The 22,977-nt window shown below is 39.8% G+C and overlaps 1 protein-coding gene across 6 annotated transcripts in view; it reads left to right on the forward strand.

Annotated features, from left to right (window-relative positions):
* The window catches only part of MAST2 (microtubule associated serine/threonine kinase 2), a gene marked incomplete at its 5' end in the record, with an annotated part of 199,710 nt that overhangs the window by 12,987 nt on the left and 163,746 nt on the right, over positions 1-22,977 (forward strand). For all 6 annotated transcript variants that reach the window (XM_082614571.1, XM_082614566.1, XM_082614569.1 and 3 more), the window contains 2 exons: positions 11,898-12,045; positions 17,300-17,442. In XM_082614571.1, the coding sequence (XP_082470697.1) occupies positions 11,898-12,045; positions 17,300-17,442 (291 nt within the window). The remainder of the gene's footprint in view (positions 1-11,897; positions 12,046-17,299; positions 17,443-22,977) is intronic.

Raw genomic sequence — 22,977 nt, forward strand, 5'->3', positions numbered from 1 at the left:
ATAGCTTGTGCCCAGGAGGAAGGTGAATCATGTTTGGTCAATATCTAGCTAGTCCTTGCCATAGCCCTCAAACCCTAATATGGTCCTCAACTAGAACTATGTAGAAATCCTATTATTCTGGGTATAGACCACCTAGAACCTTCATTCCTTATAGGCCCACAGAGTTTTGGGTAATAACCGTTTTGAATGCACGTAAAGGCCTTTTTGCAAGAATACCTAGGAGGTCTGGAACAGCTTGTTTTCCTCTGTGTGTGGCAGAGCTAGTCTCTGGCAACCCCCACACTCTTTCAGGTCTTGGTTGCTAGTGATAGCCTTCTGTAGACATTTCTCAGTTTGTCCGCCCAGCCATGTGGAAGAGAAAAAAGCCAGAAGGAAGCCAAGAGAAGCCAGAGAGGAAGGCGACTGGGTCTCAGCTATTTTCACTTTAATAGGCTCCTGGAAGGAAGTGTGGCCCTAGACACCCTACCTCTACACGTGCTTTGACTTCTTAAATTGTGGTACAATACACTTAGCATAAAATTTACGATTAGTGACATTCAGTACATTCAAATGTATAACCATCACCACTATCTAGTTCCAGAATACTTCCTCCTTCCCCCAGTCCCTGGCAACCACTAATCTGTTTTCTGTCTCTGTGAACTGTGAACATTTCATATAAAGGGAATCATACAATACATGGCCTTTTATGTCTGGCTTCTTTTACTTAACGTAATGTTTTTGAGATTCATCCATATTGTAGCATATATCATCAGTATGTCATTCCTTTTTATGGCCTAGTAATATTCCATTATATGGATATACCACATTTGGTTTATTCAGTCATCAACTGATGGGCATTTGGGTTGTTTCTACCTTTTGGTGATTGTGGTAGTACCCCTATGAACATTTATGTACAAGTTTCTGTTTGTACACCTATTTTTCAATTCTTTGTTTCTTTTTTTTTTTTTTTTGCGGTATGCGGGCCTCTCACTGTTGTGGCCTCTCCCGTCGCGGAGCACAGGCTTCGGACGCGCAGGCTCAGCGGCCATGGCTCATGGGCCAGCCACTCCGCAGCATGTGGGATCCTCCCAGACCGGGGCACGAACCCGCGTCCCCTGCATCGGCAGGCGGACTCTCAACCACTGCGCCACCAGGGAAGCCCCAATTCTTTGTTTCTATATACAGGAGTGGAATTGTTGGATCATATGATAATTCTATGTTTAAGTTTTTGAGGAATTGTCAAACTGTTTTCCACAGTGGGTGTATCATTTTAACATTCCCACCAGCAATTTACAAGGGTTCCAGTTTGTCTGTGACCTTGCTAGCACTTGTTGTTTTCCATTTTTAAAAAATCTAGCCATCCTAGTGGATAGAAATATCTCATGCTTTTAAAAAATATTTATTTATTTATTTATTTATTATTTGGCTGTGCTGGGTCTTAGTTGTGGCACACAGGATCTTTAGTTGTGGCATGCGGGATCTAGTTCCCTGACCAGGGATTGAACCCGGGCCCCCTGCCTGGGAGCGCGGAGTCTTAACTGCTGGACAACAGGGAAGTCCCTGTCTCTTTACAATCCTTTCCTTTCATCTCTTCCTTTTCCTTAAAATCTGTAAGTTGAAAAACCTTGGGGCATTTGGCTTGTAGAGTTTCCCAAAGTCTAGATTGCATAGTTATGGTGCATTTCAAAATGTTTTATGTCCTGTTGTATTTCCTGCAAATTACAGCTGGCTACAGAGGCTTAATCAGCCTCAGGTTCAATTCCTTTGGCAAGATTTTAGATGGTAGTGTGTTCTTTCAACAGGAGGCATGTTATGTCTGCTTTTTGCTCTTTGATTGTAGCAGTTGCTGATGCTCAGTGCTGAGATTCGCTAATTGGGAATTGCAAAGTAGTGATATAATTCTATCATTTTGTTTTCATTTATTAGGTGGCATAGCATTATAAGGAGATGCTTCTCATCTACTGTTTGATTCCCAGTGGTATAGTTCATGTAAGAATGGCCTGATTCTTTCCTATAAATTGGTTCCCTGTCATCTTCAGATGGTGATCAGTTAGTTATTTTTTATTATCAGTGTGGAGTCTTACATTTAAATGTATATGATGCGTTTCAACCCATATTTTATATATATATATATATATATATTTTTTTTTTTTTTTTTTTTTACTGCTAATTGAAGCTCACATTGTCCTGTTGTGGTCTAGGAAGAGCCTCTTCAAACTGGTTCCTTAGTCTTTTTGACCCAATCCTAATAGTTTTGATAATTTTCTTGCTATCTCTTACATTGAACTGTTCCAGGCTCATTTTCCACCTTAGACCTGGAATTAGCTGTTTCTCTAAGAACTCCTGTTTTCTTTTAATGGGAAATGGAATTTCAGAACACCTGCAGTCTAGATCCTAGTGGGTAGAGTTAGAAATATATATAATAAAAACTATCTTGGCAATCAACAGTGATATTGACAAAGGACTGCAGAGGTTTTTTTGAAACTTGATCTCCCATTTATTACATTAGTATCTCCTTTCTTTCATACCAAGAATCATGTTCCCAACGACTCAGGGGATGATAGAATTAGAATATCCAGGAATTACTAATTTGCTTTATCATATGTTAACTGTATAACAGTCTCTAGTGGCACTACTAATGTACTACCACCAATGATTAATGAAAACTGTTAAAAAAATTTTTTGTGTATGCTGTCTCCACCTTCTCCCCTCATTTTTTGGTTGACCTATATCTACACTGTCAGATCATATAGCCATTATATACTATACTCTCTCCTGTTTAGTGAACACTTATTTATAATTTTATAAAGACCATATATTTAATGCTCATCACCATATTGATAGATCTCTAGTTTTTTTAAAATGGAAGTATTGTTGATTTATAGTGTTGTGTTTCTGGTATACAGCAAAGTGATTCAGATATCTATATCTATATCTATATTTATATATAGATATATATATTCTTTTTCAAATTCTTTTCCATTATAGGTTATTACAAGTTCCCTGTGAATATAGTTCCCTGTGCTATGCAGTAGGACCTCGTCATTCTAGTTATTTTGATTGTATGAATCTTTTGTTTTTAAACATGTGTTTATTTTATTTTATTTTATTTTTGGCTGCACAGTGTGGCATGTGGGATCTTAGTTCCCCGACCAGGGATCGAACCCATGCCCCCTGCAGTGGAAGCTCAGAGTCTTAACCACTGGACTGCCAGGGAAGTCCTGATTGTATGAATCTTGTTCTTTAGTAGATTCCTTAGGAAGGACCTGTTGGAACAATATTCCCTGAGTTATTTTATATTGATAACATTTTGCCTGTCCCCTTAACCTTGAAGGTTAGTTTTCCTGGATATAAAATCCTGGGCTCATACTGCCTTTCTTTGAGTATCTTATATATGTAACCCTGTTTTTCTTCTGGCATAAAGAATTGTTGTCGGGACTTCCCTGGTGGCACAGCGGCTAAGACTCCACGCTCCCAATGCAGGGGGCCTGGGTTTGATCCCTGGTCAGGGAACTAGATCCCACATGCCTGCCACAACTAAGGAGCCTGTGTTGCTGCAACTAAGACCCAGTGCAAATAAATAAATATTTTTTAAAAATGTTGCCATAGTCTGATAGTGATGCAGGTTTTTCTTATAGGTCATGTTTTTTTTTTTTTAATGCTGAAAAGATTTTTCTGTTAAAGTCCAGTTATTATACTAAAATATATCTTGGTGTTGGTCATTTTGGATTTATATGTCATGCACGTGGTGTGCTCTTCCAGGATGTAGTTTTCATATATACAGTTTTAATTTCAGCAAAGTTATTGAATTATAATTTTAGTATTGATATTTGTTCTGTTGCCTTGCTTTGATTTTCTTCTACAGGGACTTCTATTTGCTGTATGTTGGATCTTCTTTGCCTCTCTTCAACACATCATTTTCTCTCAAACATTTTTTTTCCTCTTCATAAAAAAATAAAACAAACAGAAAACCCCAAGACATTTCATCTTCTGTGCCTCTTAAGGCATTATCTCTTGTTTGTATTCTCTCTTGTGTTCCTTCAAGTTCAGTCTTTTTTTTTTTTTTTGCAATGGAATACTATAATGAAATAAATGAATGAACTCCAGCTACATGTATCAACGTGGATAAAACTCAGGAAACCTAATACTGATTCAAAAAAGTCATGAAAGAATATGTTTATATAAAGTTGAACAACAAGCAAAATTTTGCAATATATGGATGCAGTAATATGTTGTAAAACCATACAGAAAAGCAAGGCATGAAAAATGACACTGGTTACCTCAAGCAGGGGAAGGAGATGTGACTGGGGGGGGCTACATGGTGGGTTTTGTCATTCAGAAATGATTTGTTTTTGAAGCTGGGTGATGGGTACAGGTACATAGGTATTTGTTTTATAATTTATTCAAACTGTACAGATATGTATATTATAAAATTTATAATGTATTATCATGAAAAATAAATAAAATTTAAAAAACAGGAATAATTGGATAGAGTACTGGTGGGAGGGTAGATTGTTATAGGACCATCCCTGAGGTCAGAGGGAATAAAACACTACTGCTGAAGTGGAGCTAGATGTTTAGGCGATTTCCGTGTGAAACATGGCTGTGAATGGGAACAGAAACCAGAGAGCTAAGGTGATGGTAGGAGGAGGGGCAAAGAATGATTTTTCTAAGATGGGAGATACTAGACTATGCTTGTTTGCTGCTGGGAATGACACAGAGACCATAAAGAAGGACCAGATGGGAACATAGAAGAGAAAGGGAATAATGGAAGGGGAAGGAGGGGCTCGGGTCTAGGGCACTGGGCCTCAGAGAGAAGGAGAGGTCCTCAGGCCCTTCATTGTAACAGGAAGGAATGAGACAACAGATGAACACAGATACTGGGAGGTTTAGAGATTCAGTGGTGGGAAGATGAAGGCCCTGGAACAATTCTCCCATGTCTGATGGCTTTTATTTTGTCACTGAAGCATGAGATAAGATCATTTTTTTTGGTTCAGCTGTCTTCCATCAGTCTGTGAGTGAGTCTTCACTGGAACAGTGTGGCATGGTGGTCAAACATGTAGGCCTTGGAGGCAGGCAGGCTGGAATTTGACTTTTTGCACCCATTTAACAAACATTTGCTGAATCTTGCCTTGTACCAGTTTTGTCCTGGGTCCTGCTGAGGGCGCAAAGGTATATGGCCCCAAGTCTCAGGGAGTTCACTCTCCTTATGGAGCAACCGGGAGGTGGGGCCCGTCATTTCTTAACTGATCTTTTATTTCTAATTTTTTCTTAAGCTCTCTCACCTCACTGGTGAGTTTATTTGAATCTGATTCATGTTTTGTAGCATAAATGTCTTTAGTAAATTTTAAAATCGTATGTTACAAAAGGAAATGCTAATGTATTTATCTGCATTTTTACTTACTGTGTTCTTTCTCTGTTCCTAAAGTTGCTTATTGTATTATTTCCTTTCTGTTTAGAGAACTTTCTTTCTTTTTTTTTTTTTTTTTGCGGTATGCGGGCCTCTCACTGCTGTGGCCTCTCCCGCCGCGGAGCACAGGCTCCGGACGTGCAGGCTCAGTGGCCATGGCTCACGGGCCCAGCTGCTCCGCGGCACATGGGATCCTCCCGGACCGGGGCACGAACCTGCATCCCCTGCATCGGCAGGCGGACTCTCAACCACTGCACCACCAGGGAAGCCCCTAGAGAACTTTCTTCAGCCATTCTTTTAGGATACGTTTGCTGCCAATAAAGTCTCTTAATTATCCTTATTTCTGAAGGTCATTTTCCCTGGTTATTGCTTCTGGGTTGACAGTTCTTTTCTTTCAACACTGGAAAAATACTGTGCTGCCACTTTATTCTGGACTACATAGTTTCTGATGAGATATCTGTCATTCAAATGTTTTTTTTTCTTTTGTTTGTAATTTTTCAGAATTTTAATTATAATGTTTCCTGGCATATTTCTTTGGGTTTATTCTGCTTGGGGTTCACTCAGCTTCTTGAATCTGTAGGTTTATGTCTTCTTCACTCATTTGGGAGGTTTTCAGCCATGATTTATTCTAGTACTTTTTCTTTCTTTCTCTCTTTGTCCTTTCCTTTTGGACTCCAATGACACAGACATTAGATCTTTAATTACAGAACCATAGGTCCTGAAGCCTCTGTTTACTGTTTTCACTTTGTTGTTCATGTTGAATAACTTCTGTTCTTCTGTCTTCCAGTTCACTGTTTCTTTATTCTGTCCTCTATGTTCTGCTGAAAAGCTTATTCACTCAGTTTTTTTATTTTGGTTATTATATATTTCACTTCTAAAATATCCATTTGGTTCTTCTTTATGTTTTATTTTTTCCTTTGATTCAAGTATGGATACCTTTGCTCATTGAAATATTTTTATCATGTATGTTTTATACCCTTTTGTCTCTCATTTCCTCTGTTACTGCCATCATTTGTGTTTAGTTGAAGAAAAATTTTGTTTTTGGTGTAATGAACCATTTTAATCCCCTTTCATTTCCTTTTGTGTGTGCTTTTTTTATATTTTCTTTTTGCTTTGCCACAGGGATTACATATAACATCCTAAATTTATAACCGTCTAGTTTGAATTGGTACCAACTTGAATAACATACAAAAACTCTGCTCCTATTCTGCTCTATTCTCCCACCCCCCTTTATGTTGTTCTCCCAAATTATATCTTCATATGTTGTGTGCTCAGTAACATAGATTTATAATTACTTTTATGTATTTGGCTTTTAAATCATGTAGAAAATAAAAAGTGGAGTTATAAACCAAAACCACAATAATACTCACTTTTATATTTGCTCATGTAGTTACCTTTACTGGAGATCTTTATATCTTCATATGGCTTGAAGTTCCTGTTTTGTGTCTTTTCATTTCAACCTGAAAGATTCCTTTTAGGGCCGGTGTAGTGGTAATATACTCCCTCAGCTTTTGTTTATCTGGGTAGCAATCTAAGTTGACAGTTTTTCCTGTCAGCACTTTTTTTTTTTTTTGCGGTACGCAGGCCTCTCACTGTTGTGGCCTCTCCCGTTGCGGAGCACAGGCTCCAGACGCGCAGGCTCAGTGGCCATGGCTCATGGGCATAGCCGCTCTGCGGCATGTGGGATCTTTCCGGACCAGGGCACGAACCCGTGTCCCCTGCATCGGCAAGCGGACTCTCAACCACTGCGCCACCAGGGAAGCCCAAGCAGAGGTTTTTTGATAAGGATTAAGAGAATGTACTTTGATTAGTGTGGCACCTGGGTTTGACTCTTGGCAAGGTAGGTCAGGAAGACTCTGCCATAGGGCATGGATTTTTCTTCACCTACTGAATTTCCATTCATTTGGGATAAAACAACTCTATTGAGAGCCCAGGTTCTTAGCCTGATAGACAAGTTTTTAGTGTGTAGACTTCTGTTTTCAGCTGTGAATCCTTTGCTTACTTCTAGTCCTATCCTTAATAGCATGATACAGTATAAACACAACACTAGCCTTGTGGGTAAAGTTAGCCTGAGATTTGCTTTGATATTGTGGAGGAGGGAAATGGTTCTGATCAAGAGAGGGAGGACTCTCTGTGAGGACTCCCAGAGCAATAGGCAAAATAGCCACAACTTAGTACTCTGAATTAAAAGAGAAAGCAATAAGCTCTTAGAGTTGGAAGGAGCATGTAGATATTGTGTAGTCAGGCAATTTTCAACCTTTTTTTTGACATTTGAAATTTATATGTCATATATTAGATATGTTATTGTTACAGTAGATAAATACACATGATATGTAATTTCTGGCATGCAGGCTGTAATTCTGCCTTTTAAAAAATCTCACTTAAGAAAGAATGTTGTAACGTAAGTGAACTGACTATTTCATTGATAGTGTTTACCAAGAACCTGCTTTCATTTAATTAAGAGAGTATACTGATTGCAAACTTGAGTACTTTAAGTCAATTTCAAATAATCTGTGACACGATCCTCACAATTGGTCAACATATATTTGTGTTGATGGCATCATATTGAAAGTTTTTTATTTAGTCTCGTGGTTCTCAAACTTTAATGTGCTTCACAGTCACCTAGAGGGCTTGTTAAAACACGGATTGCTGCTCCCCTCCCCCAGAATTTCCTATTTAGTAGATCTGGGGTGGGACCCTAGAATTTGCCTTTCTAACAAGTTCACAGGTGATGCTGATGCTGGTGGTCTGGGGACCACATTTTGAGAGTCACTGCTTAGGCCAACTTTCACCTTACTTTTTCAGTATCCTAGGGGCACAGTCCATTCTTTTTAAGATGGCCTTTTTTCACTGTTAGATGGTTCTTCCTATAATTAAACCTACTTCTCCTTCTGTTATTTTTATCCAGTATATCAAACTGGCCTCTGAAGTAAGAAGTTTACTCTCCTATAACAGATAGCCCTCTTGTAGTTGAAGAGAGTTATTCATGTCTTCTTTGTTTTATTTCTTTCACGTTAAATGTTTATAGTTTCCCTAATAGTTATTGGAAGAGTACTGCAATTTGTAGTTATGTTAATATTGCCATAATAGTGTTTTATTTGTAACCTTGTTTCTCTTGCTATATTCCCTGGGATACTATCCAAGCCAGAAACCTGGAAGTCATCCTAGGCTCCTTCCCCTCCTTTAACTCCCTGTTCTGCTGAAGAATCATTTGAGTGTAGAAATGATAGGAACCAGATAGAAATTTGATCCAATTTAAGCAGAAAGGGGGAGCTTACTATAAGGGTACAGTGGTATTCTGTTGAATCTGAAAACATGTGGTTTGTCTGGATCTCTCATAAGTGACTAGAAATGGGAACTAGAAAACTGCAAGAAGCAAATTAGTTGGGAAGTTAGAAAGGAAGTTCCTCTTCCCATGCCCTTTTTCTTTCTTGGGCTATGTGTGGTTCTGTTTTATTTGCTTCATTCTCTTTTCCTGTCTTTTAATGAATTCTTTGGTAAATTCAGTAATGTTCTGCTGTTTTAAAAAGTGCAGTCTAGCTGAGCAAGAGAAGCAAGATACGGAACAGTTCATACAGAGTGATTCCATTTATCTAATATTCTGTTCGAAGCCTGGATAGTAGTTACCCTGGAGGGGTAGTGTAGTGACTAGAAGGGTGCACAGGGGGCTTTCTGGAATGCTTGGTTATGTCTTTTTTTTTTTTTTTTTTAATCTTGATGCTGGTTCCATGGATGTGTTTAACTTGCAAAATTTATTGAGTTATATGCTTAGGTATATGTACTTTTCTGAAATGAGTAATATACTTAAGTAAAAGTTAAAAAGATGTTCCTGATTTAAAAGTTGAATTTCATTTCCCATTTATATTTCCTTCCCTTTGCAAAGTTTTGACGGGGAGACTTGGAATAAGAAGGTGCATGATCTGCTTTCATTATTCCTCTCCTCTGTTTTCTGGCTTCTTTACTTTGGTATGTTATGATAGGGAATAGGGAGATTGAAAAGGATATGACTTTCTTTTGGGACTTCCCTGGTGGCACAGTGGTTAAGAATCCGCCTGCCAGTGCAGGGGACACGGGTTCGATTCCTGGTCCGGGAAGATCCCACATGCTGTGGAGCAGCTAAGCCCCTGCGCCACAACTACTGAGCCTGTGCCCTAGAGCCCATGAGCCACAACTTTCTTTTAACTGGTGCTGATCTAATCCCATCGGTTGTCGATCCTTTCGTGGCTAAGACTAACTGTTCATCCATACAGTGTAGCAGGCATCCAAGTGCTGGCTCTCTCAAGTTCATTTGTAAGATATTTTTGGGATACTTTCCTTTCCATATTGCCTTCACATAGGATATTCCTTCAGCATGATATCTTACAAGGCCTTCTCACTTCCCTCCACCCAAAGCTGCTTGCTGAGGTGTTGCTTCTGTGAATGGCCAGCCCTTTTTGGTGGGTCACCAGCATTAGTGCCCAGACCCTGCTTTCTTCATGGTTTCTACTTGATGCATAGGTACTGTTTCATCCTCGACACACCAGTTGGTGGGAATATAGGCTGTTCCTTTGCTGCCTTCTCTTTTTGCATTGACTACTCCTTCCAATTCCCCTTTCTCCCTGCTCATTCCTTTTAGAGTTGGATGGGCACATCAGTTGCTTTAATGGTACAGTGCCTAAATATCCCCCTTTATCCTTTTATCCATTTACTACCAATTTTTAAAAAAATATTTATTTTTATTTATTTATTTATTTGGCTATGCTGGGTCTTAGTTGTGGCATCTTAGTTGTGGGATCTTTGTTGCTGCGTGCGAGATCTTTGTTGTAGCCTGCTGGATCTTTTAGTTGCGACATGCGGGATCTTAGGTGCGGCATGCGGGATTTATTCCCTGATCAGGGATTGAACCCGCGTACCCTGCACTGGAAGCATGGATTCTTAACCACTGGACCCCCAGGGAAGTCTCATTTACTACCAATTTTAAAAATACTTTTTCCTTGGGAATTCCCTGGTGGTCCAGTGGTTAGCATTCTGTGCTCTCACTGTCAAGGGCCCAGGTTCAATCTCTGGTTGGGGAACTAAAATCCCACAAGCCACTCTGTGCGGCCAAAAAAAAAAAAACCCCAAAAACAAATGAAAAAAACCTTTTCCCTTTTCTCTTCAGTTATTTTTCATCAACTTCACTCTTCTTTTTACGCTGGGGTATTTGTAAATTATATTCTGGATGGCCACCGCTAAGCAATGTTTGTACTTTCCTGTGTGTGAACTCACCGGTCACAGTATATGACCCTAGAGGCTTTATTTTTATTTTTTAAGTTATTTATTTGGTTGCGCTGGGTCTTAGTTGCGGCAGGCGGACTCCTTAGTGGTGGCTCACTGACTCCTTAGTTGAGGCACGTTGGCTCCTTAGTTGCAGTTCGCCAGCTCCTTAGCTGTGGCATGTGAACTCTCAGTAGCAGCCTACATGTGGGATCTAGTTCCCTGACTAGGGATCGTACCTGGGCTCCCTGTATTGGGAGCACAGAGTCTTAAACACTGTGCCACCAGGGAAGTCCCCTTTAGAGGCTCTAAAAAAATCTTGTCTCAAGGAGGCAGGCATTTTTCCATTTATTTCCCACCCCCCTGTGGCTTTGAGTATTGCTATGGTACCAGTTGCTTGTGTCTTGTTTTTCAAATGGCAGGTAACATAGATTTCAGTTATTTCTCCTTATGCTTCTCATTTTGTCTTTGTACTGTCCAGGTCAGATTGATGTGCTACTTATCTGTGTTTGTTGTAGCTTCCTTCACTAAAATATAAAAGATGGGCCTCATTTGCCTTATTTTTTATTTTTTTACCCAGAATGTTTTCTCATTAATGCTGCTAATTAGGTGGGTGTTTGCATTAAAATGTCTGCATCCTGATGATGCTTACTGAGTGAGGAGGAAGTGGCATTGGGATGGGTTAGACTAAAATAAAGGCAATGGGAAGGCACTGTCAATGCTTCATATTGTCTGTATTTCCTCCATTGTACTATTATAATTTTTCATTGAAAACATGAGTTTAGCTCCTATTATAGACATAAAGAAGGCTCTAAGTTTTACTTTAGCATTAATTGAATGTTAGGGGTATTTCTAACTTTGTATGACAGGTAAAGGAAGGTCTATTATTTATGATTTTTTAAAAACTAAAATATGCTTTTCTTTACTAGATACAGGAAGAGTGTGAATAAATGGAGAAAAGTAAATAAACATAATTAGACATGTACTCATTATGGATAATATATCCTATCAAAGTGCCTTATTGTGTCACCTTGTGAATCTCATCCCCTATTTTTCCTTTGGCATTTTATACTCAATGTCCCACATCATTCACAGCATACCCAAACAGCTGTCACTAAGAAATTTGTTTCTGGCTTTAGCTGTTGGACAGGAAATATAAAATGTTGGCACTTTTTAACTGTAATGAACGTTGTAGAGATATTTAATATAAGTTAGTTCTTATACTTTCAGAAAAGACATTAAAGGCTTATGTTTTACTTTTTTCACTTTGAAGGATGTGATAACTGGTCTTAGTCCCCTGCTCTTCAGGAAGCTCAGTAATCCTGACATATTTTCATCCACTGGAAAAGCTAAACTTCAACGACAACTTAGTCAGGATGACTCTAAGTTACGGAGAGGAAGCCTGGCCAGTTCTTTGTCAGGTAAGTATCTAATTTTGTTTTCTTTTAACAGTTGTGGGAATGGGACTTCCCTGGTGGCACAGTGGTTAAGAATCCACTTGCCAATACAGGGGACACGGGTTCGAGCCCCAGTGCGGGAAGATCCCACATGCTGCAGGGCAACTAAGCCCATGCACCACAACTACTGAGCCTGTGCTCTAGAGCCTGCGAACCACAACTACAGAGCCCGCATGCCACAACTACTGAAGCCCGTGTGCCTAGAGCTGGTGCTCCGCAATAAGAGAAGCCACCGCATTGAGAAGCCAGTGCACTGCAACGAAGAGTAGCCTCCGCTTGCCACAACTAGAGAAAGCCCATGCACAGCAACGAAGACCCAATGCAACCAAAAAAAACCCAAAAAATAAAAAAAACAAAGAGAGTTGTGTGACTGTTTTGTCAATATTTAAGGGTGTATCAACTGACTTGGCATCTTGACACCTTCTTCTGTCGTAATAGTGTTATATAAAACACTTGTGGGTAAGGCTGTCTTCCTTTCTTTACTGTTTCCCTGTTTCCTCATGGCATCTCTGAATGCTAACCTCCTGAACCTGCTGGGTATTTCTTGGTTGACCATTATCACTGGTTATTCCCTTTCAATATGATTTGTGCTCTCTGCTTACTTCTGTAGACTTCACAAACTTTGCTTCTTTTTATTTTCTTTTTTCTCTTATTTCCAAAACTCATTCCAAAGCCCATAGTGCCTCCCCACCTCATCCATAGAAAAGTCTTAAAAAATTCAAAGGGAAAAATTAATACAAGGACATCATGCCCAAATAGGAAGCAATTAAAATGTGGCATAGTTTTAAGCAATCAATAGAGTATGGAAGAAAGAGAATCCATTTGACTTCAGTTGAAGAAGCAAATGTAATCCTATTACATTCCTTGGCCTACTGTAAACAATTTTCAGTTTCTTTTTATTTTTGTACCTTTTCAGGGCTGTTCCCTTTTTCTCTTCTCACTCTTCTATTGAAATTTTATTTTGTCAGTCATGTATTTAATCACATAGAGCTGTTTCTTGTTTGTTTTTTTCCCATAGCATTCTGCTCTTCTTTTAAGGATGTATTTATCTTCTAGTTCTCTATGAGTAAATAGATTTTTTATTTTTGGATTAAAATTTTCTTTTTTAAGTTTTCTTTTGTTTCTGAATCAACTTTTTTTCTCTTGAGCACCTAAGAGCCAGAATCCATTGCTTTGCTCTGAGATGCTAATAAATCCCTTCTGTCCTGTGAGGTAATTGTCTGGCTACTGAGTGGTACAATGTGGGAATGTGGTTGTGTTTGACTGTTCTGTCTATAGATTTTCAGTTACTCTGATTTCAGCCTTATGTCTTACTTTATGTCCTCTTAGGTATCTAAGTACTGAGTACTGAACTTACCTGAGATTTTGAAGGGCAGCCTGATGCCCCATTTAACTACAAGCTCCACTAAGCTTATTATACTTCATGCCTTTCTTTGCCCAGTTCCATTGGTTATGATTCATCTATATGCTTTAGATTTTCCCCAAATTTTGTTCATTCCCTCGTAGAGTGTCTATGTATCTGTCTCTGTCTCTCTTTCTCTCTCTGGTGATAGCCTTTATTTGTTTATTTATTTTGTTTTTATTCTCTCTCTCTCTCTCTCTTTTTTTTGGCCATGTGGCGCCATGTGGCCATTTTGCGGTATCTTAGTTCCCCGACCAGGGATCGAAGCCGGGCCCCTGGCAGTGAGAGTGCTGAGTCCTAACCACCGGACCGCCAGGGAATTCCCTCTTTATTCTCATTTAATGGAGTTTCCTGGGGGACAAAAATACAAGTATGTGCTCAGTCAGCCATCTTTAACTGGGAATGTTTCTTAAAAATATCCTCAAATTGTAAGAATAATAATTAGAATTTTTAAGAAGTTTTCTTTTTTTCTTTTTCTTTTTCTTTGTGGTACGCGGGCCTCTCACTGTTGTGGCCTCTCCCGTTGTGGAGCACAGGCTCCGGACGCGCAGCCTCAGCGGCCATTGGCTCATGGGCCCAGCCGCTCTGCGGCATGTGGGATCTTTCCAGACTAGGTCACGAACCCATGTCCCCTGCATCAGCAGGCAGACTCTCAACCACTTGTGCCACCAGGGAAGCCCAAGAAGTTTTCATTTTTTCTGAGTTATTTGTTTACTAAAGGGCTAGTTGCTCCATTTGTTCATATTGTTCCTTCTGTTTTTAAGTTGTTTGTGTTCCTCAGATTCTTGGCAGTTCTTGGTATGCTTCAAGCCCTGACCAGTAGATGTCCAAATGGGTTTCTCCTGCTGTTGTGTAAGCCTCTTTCCCGAGCAGGCCCTTATTTTGAAGAGAGATAGAGTTGTGATACTAGCCTTTGTATATGTGGATGGGGGAAGTTAACAAACTAGCTTTCCTTTAGGTTATATAGATCCTCATCTATAGGCAGATCGCCTGGAGAGCTTGGCAACATTTGCAGAAGGAAGAAAAGAAACCAGGCAGGCTCTACTCTGGGCTTGTGGAAGTTTTGAGTACAGAACCATTATTATTTTTTGTGGAGCGTTTTATGGAAAGACTTCTCATTAAAGCACGCATTTGAGAGCAGACTTGAAAGATAACTAGATTTTAAAAAATTGTGTGTTTCTGATCAAAAATATAAAATATGCCAGTTATAAAAAATTTGAGTATAATAACATGCATCATGTCAAAGTGAAGAGTCCTTCTTAATCTTTACTTTCTTCTATTTTCCCTCCCTCCAAACCATTTATATATACTCCATTATATTTAAATATACATTTACAATCTTATATAAATATATATAAACTTTATTTTAAAAATCAAAATTGGGATCATATGCTATATGCTTCCTTTTTAAAAAAATTTTTTTTATTTTTAATTTTTATTACATTTTGGTCACGCTGTGTGGCATGTGGGATCTCAGTTCCCCGACCAGGGAGCGAACCCGTGCCCCCTGTGGTAGAAGCGTGGAGTCTTAACCATTGGACTGCCAGGGAAGTCCCTATATGTGTCCTTTCTGCTATTTTCACTTGACAGGAAATGTTGATCATTTCTCTCTTGACTACATGTTCAGCTGCCTCATTATTCTTAATGGGTTCAGTATGTCATTACGTGAAGATATTATAATTAACTGGTAATGATCATTTATCTTATTTCCAATTTTTTCATGATGAGCATTGCTAGGGAGACGTTCTGGTCTACTTTTTTTTCTTTACATTCCTACAAGTGGAATGCTGGGTCCAAGCATACTCAAATTAAAATTATAATAGGTTTTGCTAAATTGCCCTGCAAATAAGTTGCATCACACTTTGTTTGCTGTAAAAGGATATGTTATAGCAAAAACAAAACCCAAACCTCCTTTTGCTCATACCTCTTTATAAAGTGGGTATTTCCATGACAAACAGGATTTTGCCAGGAAAAAGAAGGGTTTTCAAGTGAATTGATGATCAAGATAAAGCCAGCTGAATATGCAGGGCAGAATATTTAAGTTGAATGAGTGAATGGGTTTGGAAAGACTGGAAGGAGATGAGGCCAGGAAGATAATCTGGGTTTACGGAGGATCTTTTTAGTGTTTTTTAGTGTTTTAAAAGTGTGGCTGGGGCTTCCCTGGTGGTGCAGTGGTTGAGAGTCCGCCTGCCGATGCAGGGGACAAGGGTTTGTGCCCCGGTCTGGGAGGATCCCACGTGCCGTGGAGCGGCTGGGCCCGTGAGCCATGGCCGCTGGGCCTGCGTGTCTGGAGCCTGTGCTCCGCAGCGGGAGAGGCCACATCAGTGAGAGGCCCGCGTACCGCAAAAAAAAAAAAAAAAAGTGTGGCTTAGGGGACTTCGCTGGTGGCTCAGTGGTTAAGAATCCTCCTGCCAGTGCAAGGGACACAGGTTCGAGCCCTGGTCCAGGAATATCCCACATGCCAAGGAGCAACCAAGCCCATGCGCCACAACTGAGCCTGCACTCTGGAGCCCGTGAGCCACAGGTACTGAACCTGCGTGCCACAACTACTGAAGCCCGCGCACCTAGAGTCCTTGCTCCGCAACAATAGAAGCCACCGCAATGAGTAGCCCCCACTCGCCGCAACTAGAGAAAGCCCGCGCGCAGCAATGAAGACCCAACTCAGCCAAAATAAATAAATAAATTAAAAAAAAAAAAAGTGTGGCTTAGGACTTCCCTGGTGGTCCAGTGGTTAGGACTCCGTCCTTCCCCTGCAGGGGGCGCAAGTTCCATTCCTGGTTAGGGAACTAAGATCCCACATGCTGTGTGGCGCCGCCAAAAACAAAAAAACAAAACAAAACGAGCAAAAAGTGTGGCTTAATTCTTTAAACAGTAGGGAGTCATGAGAAGGGAATGATGTGACCATATTTGTTCTGATTAGATCACTAGCAGCAATGTGGAGAATGGTGTGAGGGAAGGAGTTGAAATGGGACTTGAACCTCAGGTAGAAAGTCATTGTAATTCTAGATGCTCAGTCTTTATAAGTGACTTTCTTGTAGTCTGTCAGTGGGATTAAGGCAGTTGGTCAACCTGGACTGAACACATGGAGCCTGGCAAGAATAGTATATATTCAGTGTTTGTCTTCTGGAAACCTAAGGACCAAATTTGTCTAGGAAAAGCTGTCAGCTCCACTCTTATTGCATTGAGTTGGTGAGAAACTAGGTAGGATGGAAGGGACTAGAAAACTCTTAGCCTGCTAGGTTGGGTGTCAGGGTTGGGTCCTGGCATGGTGGTGGATATTACAGAGAATTAATTTTTTAAAATATTTATTTAATTTATTTTGGCTGCGTCAGGTCTCAGTTGCGGCATGCATGCGGAGTTCCCTGGCCAGGGATTGAACCCGGGGCCCCTGCTTTGGAAGCGTGGAGTCTTACCCATTGCACCACCAGGGAAGTCCCTACAGAGAATTTAAAATAGTCATCAACTCAGTTCAGTATTCCACTTGGCATTTCTTACCACCACCAATATAGTTGGAATTTTTAGAGGGTTGCAGATTCTAAAATGGATGTGGAGGGACTTCACTTTGTTTTGGATCAATGTACTGTAAAAAAAAAATTATTTATTTATTTGGCTGTGCTGGGTCTTAGTTGCAGCATGCGGGATCTAGTTCCCTGACCAGGGATCGAACCTGGGCCCCTGCATTGGGAGGGTGGAGTCTTAACCACTGGACCACCAGGGAAGTCTCTGGATCAATGTACTTATAATCCACTTGATATCATTGTATTTTTTCATTTATTAATTAATAATTTGTTAATTTTCCAAACCTTGTTGTTGAAGGTAAGCAGCTGCTCCCCTTGTCTGGCAGTGTACATAGCAGTGTGGGACAAGTGACTTGGCAGTCTTCAGGAGAAGCATCAAACCTGGTTCGAATGAGGAATCAGTCCCTCGGACAGTCTGCACCTTCTCTTACTGCTGGCTTGGTAAGTGTTAGTACAGATGGTCCCTTGCTCCATGAACAAGTTCTTGGTTGTCATTCGTCATTATTGCATCTATTATTTCCCTTTTTAGGGTTTGGCTAGTTTCATATCTCAAAGCGAAGTATGGAAAAGAATGGAATTTAATAGACTGTATTCTGATTGCTCTCATGCTGTCACTGGTACTGATTATATAGTGAGAGTCAAGAATAAGACTCAATATGATTCTAACTTTAATGAATAAATTTCCTGAGAGGGAGCTTTCTCATAGAAATGATTCTAAATCTTGTGAAGTTGTGTTGCGTCTGTGTACAGCTCTGTGGTATACATATTTAGTACATGAAGATAGGGAACATGTTTTGCACATAGTAGGCAGTTCAGTATATACTGGGTGAAAAGAATGAGGCTTTTCTTTGTCTAGACTTTGTATAGTAGACAGGACCTAACAGAGGTTAAGCTGTGTAGTCTGGGCAGGTTGTTTTCTGCCTATTATTGCATCTTGTACCCTTTTACCCTCAGTGGCCCTGCCTCTTTACTTAGGGGACCCATTAACTTTCTGCTGATCTCACACTCTTCCCTCTAAATGTAGGACAAGGCACACAGTAATTTGCAGGGTACAATAACAGAAGCTTGTTCCCGTTAAAATAATCTTATCTACTCTTTGGGACCATAAATCTTTTGGGTTGGCATATAGGTAGTAGAAAGTTTTGTCCATTTGTCCATCCTGGGAAGTGGAGATAGGGGAAGAAGTCTGTGACTTTTAGGCCACAGGGACCATCAGGGTCATTTGTGGAACTTCCCCAACTTTTTATTTTGTTTTAATTAATTTATTTTATTTTTGGCTGCGTTGGGTCTTTGTTGCTGCGCGTGGGCTTTTCTCTAGTTGCGGTGAGCAGGGGCTACTCTTCGTTGCGGTGCGCGGGCTTCTCATTGCGGTGGCTTCTCTTGTTGCGGAGCATGGGCTCTAGGTGCGTGGGCTTAAGTATTTGCAGCATGCGGGCTCAGTAGTTGTGGCACATGGGCTTTAGAACGCAGGCTCAGTAGTTGTGGCACATGGGCTTAGTTGCTCTGCGGCATGTGGGATCTTCCCGGACCAGGGCTTGAACCCATGTCCCCTGCATTGGCAGGCGGATTCTTAACCACTGTGCCACCCGGGAAGCCCCCAACTTTTTATCTTGAAAATATCAAACCTACAGAAAAATGGAAAGAATGGTACAGTGTATACCCAATTAAGCTTACTTAGATTGACCTATTTCGTTGTAACTTTACATTTTGCCACATTTTGTTTAACCTGTGTGTATGTGTATATTTTTTTCCTGAAGATTTCAAAGCAAGTAACAGACGTTATCTCACCTCCCCCTTAAGTATTTCTCCTAAGATCAAGGACAGTCTCCTAAATAACCACAATATATAGTGGACCCTTGAACACCACTGGTTTGAACTGGGTGGGCCCACTTATATGTGGATTTTTCCCAATAGTAAATACTAGTACTATAGGATCCATGGTTGGTTGAATCCTGGGATGCAGAACTGTTGATAGGGAGGGCCAACTGTAAGTTTATACTTGGATTTTCCACTGTATGGAGGGGTGGGGAGGGTTTGGGAGATGTCAGTACCTCTAACCCCTGCATTGTTCAAGGGTCACCTGTATTGTCACATCCAAGAAGTTTAACATCAATTTAGTATAAAAACCATATTCAAATTTCCCTACTTGTTTTCAGCATGTCTATTAAAGCCCCATCTCTCCTCCCTTTAACATCTGGAACTTAAAAAAAAAAAATCCATGTACTGTCATAGAGATTTTGATCCAGTGGGTCTGGGGTGGTCCCAGGCATCTGTATTTTCTTAAAAGCATTATACCTACTTCTAGATGCACTCTTTTGAGAACTACTGCCACTAAGGTAAAGCTGAATGTTTCATTTTAGGGTGGTTTGTTGCAGAGGAAATTATTGGACTGAGTTTGCTGAATTCCTAGCTTAGGCCAATTGAAGTAGAATATTCCTGAATTAATTTTTTTTTAAAGCTGATTGAGACATAATTCACATATGATAAAATTCACTCATTTAAACTGTACAATTCAATGATTTTTAGTATATTCATCGATACATGCAGCCATCACTGGAGTCAATTTTAGAACATTTTCATCATTTCAGAAAGAATTCCTATACCCTTTAGCTATCACCTTCATATTTTCACATCTCCCTAGCCTTATGTAACCATTAATATACTTCCTGCCTCCATAGATTTACCTGTACTGTACATTTCATATAAATTGAGCCTTATACTATGTGACCTTTTGTAACTAGCTTCTTTCACTTAGGACGATGTTTTCAAGGTCCATCCATTGTGTAGCATGCATTAGTACGTCATTCCTTTTTAATCCTGAATAATATTCCATTGTATGGATATGCCATGTTTTGTCTGTCTGTTTGTCAGTGGATGGACATTTGGGTTGTTTCTTCCTTTAGACTATTATGAATAATGCTGCTATGAACATTTGTTTACAATTTTCACATGGACAGTTTTCATTTTTCTTGTGAGTGGAATTGCTTTGTCGTATGGTAACTGTTTAAATGTAGCAGTGTTTGATAAACTGCAGTGTATGAGATTTTTGGTTTCTTCACATTGTCATCAACGTTTGCTATTATTTGTCTTTGATTTTAGCCCATCCTAGTGGGTCTGAAGTGGTGTCTGTGGTTTTGATTTGTGTTTTCCTAATGACTAATGACATTGGTCATCTTTTCATGTGATTATTGGCCCTTTGTATGTCTTCTTTGAAGAAATGTCTATTCAGACTCTTTGCCCATTAAAAAAATTGGGTTATTTGTCTTTTTTATATATGGATTTGTAAAATCATTACTTCTTTAGACCTGAATCCAGTTACTTCTTTCCTCCCAGGGATCTGCCTTTTGTTCCCTCCTGTGCCTTTCTTTCCCGAGCTATTTGCTTACTTATAGTAATCTCAGGCTAGTTCCTCCCTTTCCATTCTCCTACTCAAGGATTTCCAGTTGGGTATTTTATGTTTGGTGGCACATTTGATAGTATCGAATACATTTCCTGCTTTGACTTACTTTACACTGAATATACCTCGATGCCACCCCAGCTTCTGGCTGTGGCATTTCTGAAAAATCTGTCCTATAACGTATTCTTGTTGTTAATAGAGTTATGGCCCTATGTAGCCCATAGACCCAGCCTCCAGAGAATTTTTGGGTCAAAAAGATTCACATAATAACAACACAAAACAATTTTAAAGTATTGTAACAACACTTAATAAAATGTTAATTATGACTTAAAAGGAACTAAGGAGACAAGAATTGAGCTGTGTATAATTATTGGGGAGATAATTTGAAGGAGGTTAGATTTGACCAGACTCTGGAGAATGGATAGCCAAAAGCCTTAATGTAGCAAATATTTTCATTTTGACGACATCTAGGTGATTATTTTCCTAGTATCTATTGAGAAGATTTCTCTGAAGGCCCATTTCCCCCATATGTATAGTGACAATGATTCCAATTAGTGGTTTCCAGAGCATGTATAAAAAGGATCATACAATCGTACTACTATATTGTATGTTACTAGGGATAGGGAAAAACTTAGATGACATCTTGTCCAAGATGAATTATTAATCTTAAGATATATGTACATACATATATGTTCAGGAACCGCTGACCAAAACCGCCCACCTTGGCCAGGCACAATGATAACCGCTTGCGTGAATTGTCTCACAACAGGAGGTTCTGATAAAGAACTAGGTGCTGCCACCTGAAAACTAACCAGGAGGATTCAGGAGGGGCCTAAAGGAGGGAGGACACACCAGCCCATAGTATGTCTTGTAAAACTAACCCAGAAGAATTTGGGAAGGGCCAAAAGGAGGAGGGAGGAGACGATATGTGCTGCCAGCCTCCCAGAAACCCTCACACTTGGATCCATCTTGGCTGAGAGATGTGCGAGCCACCAGAAGGACCCTGAGTCAGACCAAATATGAGCCAAGCAAGATGATTGGCCAGGGACAACTGGAAGCTAACCCCATTGCTATAAAACCTGAGACTGTGAGCTATGTGGCAGAGCAGTTCTCCTGGGTTCCCTTATCCTGCTGCTCTCCGCCCGGGCACCCCTTCCCAATAAAGTCTCTTGCTTTGTCAGCACATGTGTCTCCTCAGACAATTCATTTCCAAGTGTTAGACAAGAGCCCACTTTCGGGCTCTGGAAGGGGTCCCCCTTCCTGCAACATATATACATATCCTTTTATGATGTAAATTATAATATATGATATATATAAGGTATATATATATATATATATCTTAAAATACATATATAAGATTATATGTATATAATCTTTAAAATAAGGTTAGTTCCTTCTTTGCTTTCTCATGAATATGTCAAGTGGTATCTGCAACTTTGATCTTTGTCTGTGATTCGCTCCATCTGTTTATTCTTCCTCTCTGTTCCCTTAAACTGATTCTTCGGTTGTTCCCTGTCTTGTTAAATAGCACCATGACCCATCCCCCTCCCCGCCCCAGTAGTAGAAAGCTAGAGACCTAGAAGTCTGTTTTGACTCCTCCTCTGCCCTTACTCTATCCCCATCCAATCACCCATCAAGTCCTAGATCCCAACATCTCTGAGTGGTCTACTTTTTTTCACGAGGGATGTGGCCCAGTTTAAGCCACATTTTCAGTCTCTTGGATCATTGCTGGGGCCTCGTTACTGTTAACCCTGTATTCATTCTTCTTCCTTTCCAACCACTCTGCACTCTAAAGTCTATTCTTTCAAAACCACAAATCTGATATGTCTATTCTTACTTTTTTTAGTTTTATCTTCTAAAATTTTCATTTGGTTAATATTTATCCAGCTGTAATGTTTAAAATCTTTCCATAGCTTCCTATAACAATTATTATAAAATATAGTAATAAGTAATTATTGAGTGGATGAGTTTTCATTGACATTAGCAAATTGGGAATGAGGCATTAGAGACAGAGACCACAGATGGAAAGATTAGGCTTGGATGCTTTTTCTCTGAAATCAGTCTATTGGATTCAAGTAATTTGGTACAATTCACTGGTTAGGTTGACCTAACCAGTGAATTGTACCAAATATTGGCATTTTAATAGGAGGGCTATAAATCCCAAGAATCTTTTAATTGATAGTGTTTGACTAATTCTCCAAATATACTTTTGGGATTCTTTCTTTACTTTATTGGCAGACATGGCCTTCACAGGAATGATGCCTTTATAGGACTGATCATTTGCAAGGAATGGCTCTTTCCATCATCATGTTCCTAGTTGACATGTAGCATTATATCTCCTACATAGTAGGCAATGTATAATTACTTATTGAAGGAGTAAAGGACTTTTGGAATACCTTCGCTAATGTTATAGCTAGTTGGATTAATACTTGTTTGAAGTATAATGTCCACAAGAGAAGGTTGATTTAATGTGTCAGTACCAGCCTGAAATGATGTCACACACACCTCTATTCTTGTCCTTGTCTTAATTCATTTTAATCAATATCTTGGATAAAGACACTGAAGAAATTGCTTATCAC

Source organism: Mesoplodon mirus (assembly GCF_964341445.2).
Source record: "Mesoplodon mirus genome assembly, chromosome: 3".
Taxonomy (NCBI): Eukaryota; Metazoa; Chordata; class Mammalia; order Artiodactyla; family Ziphiidae; genus Mesoplodon; species Mesoplodon mirus.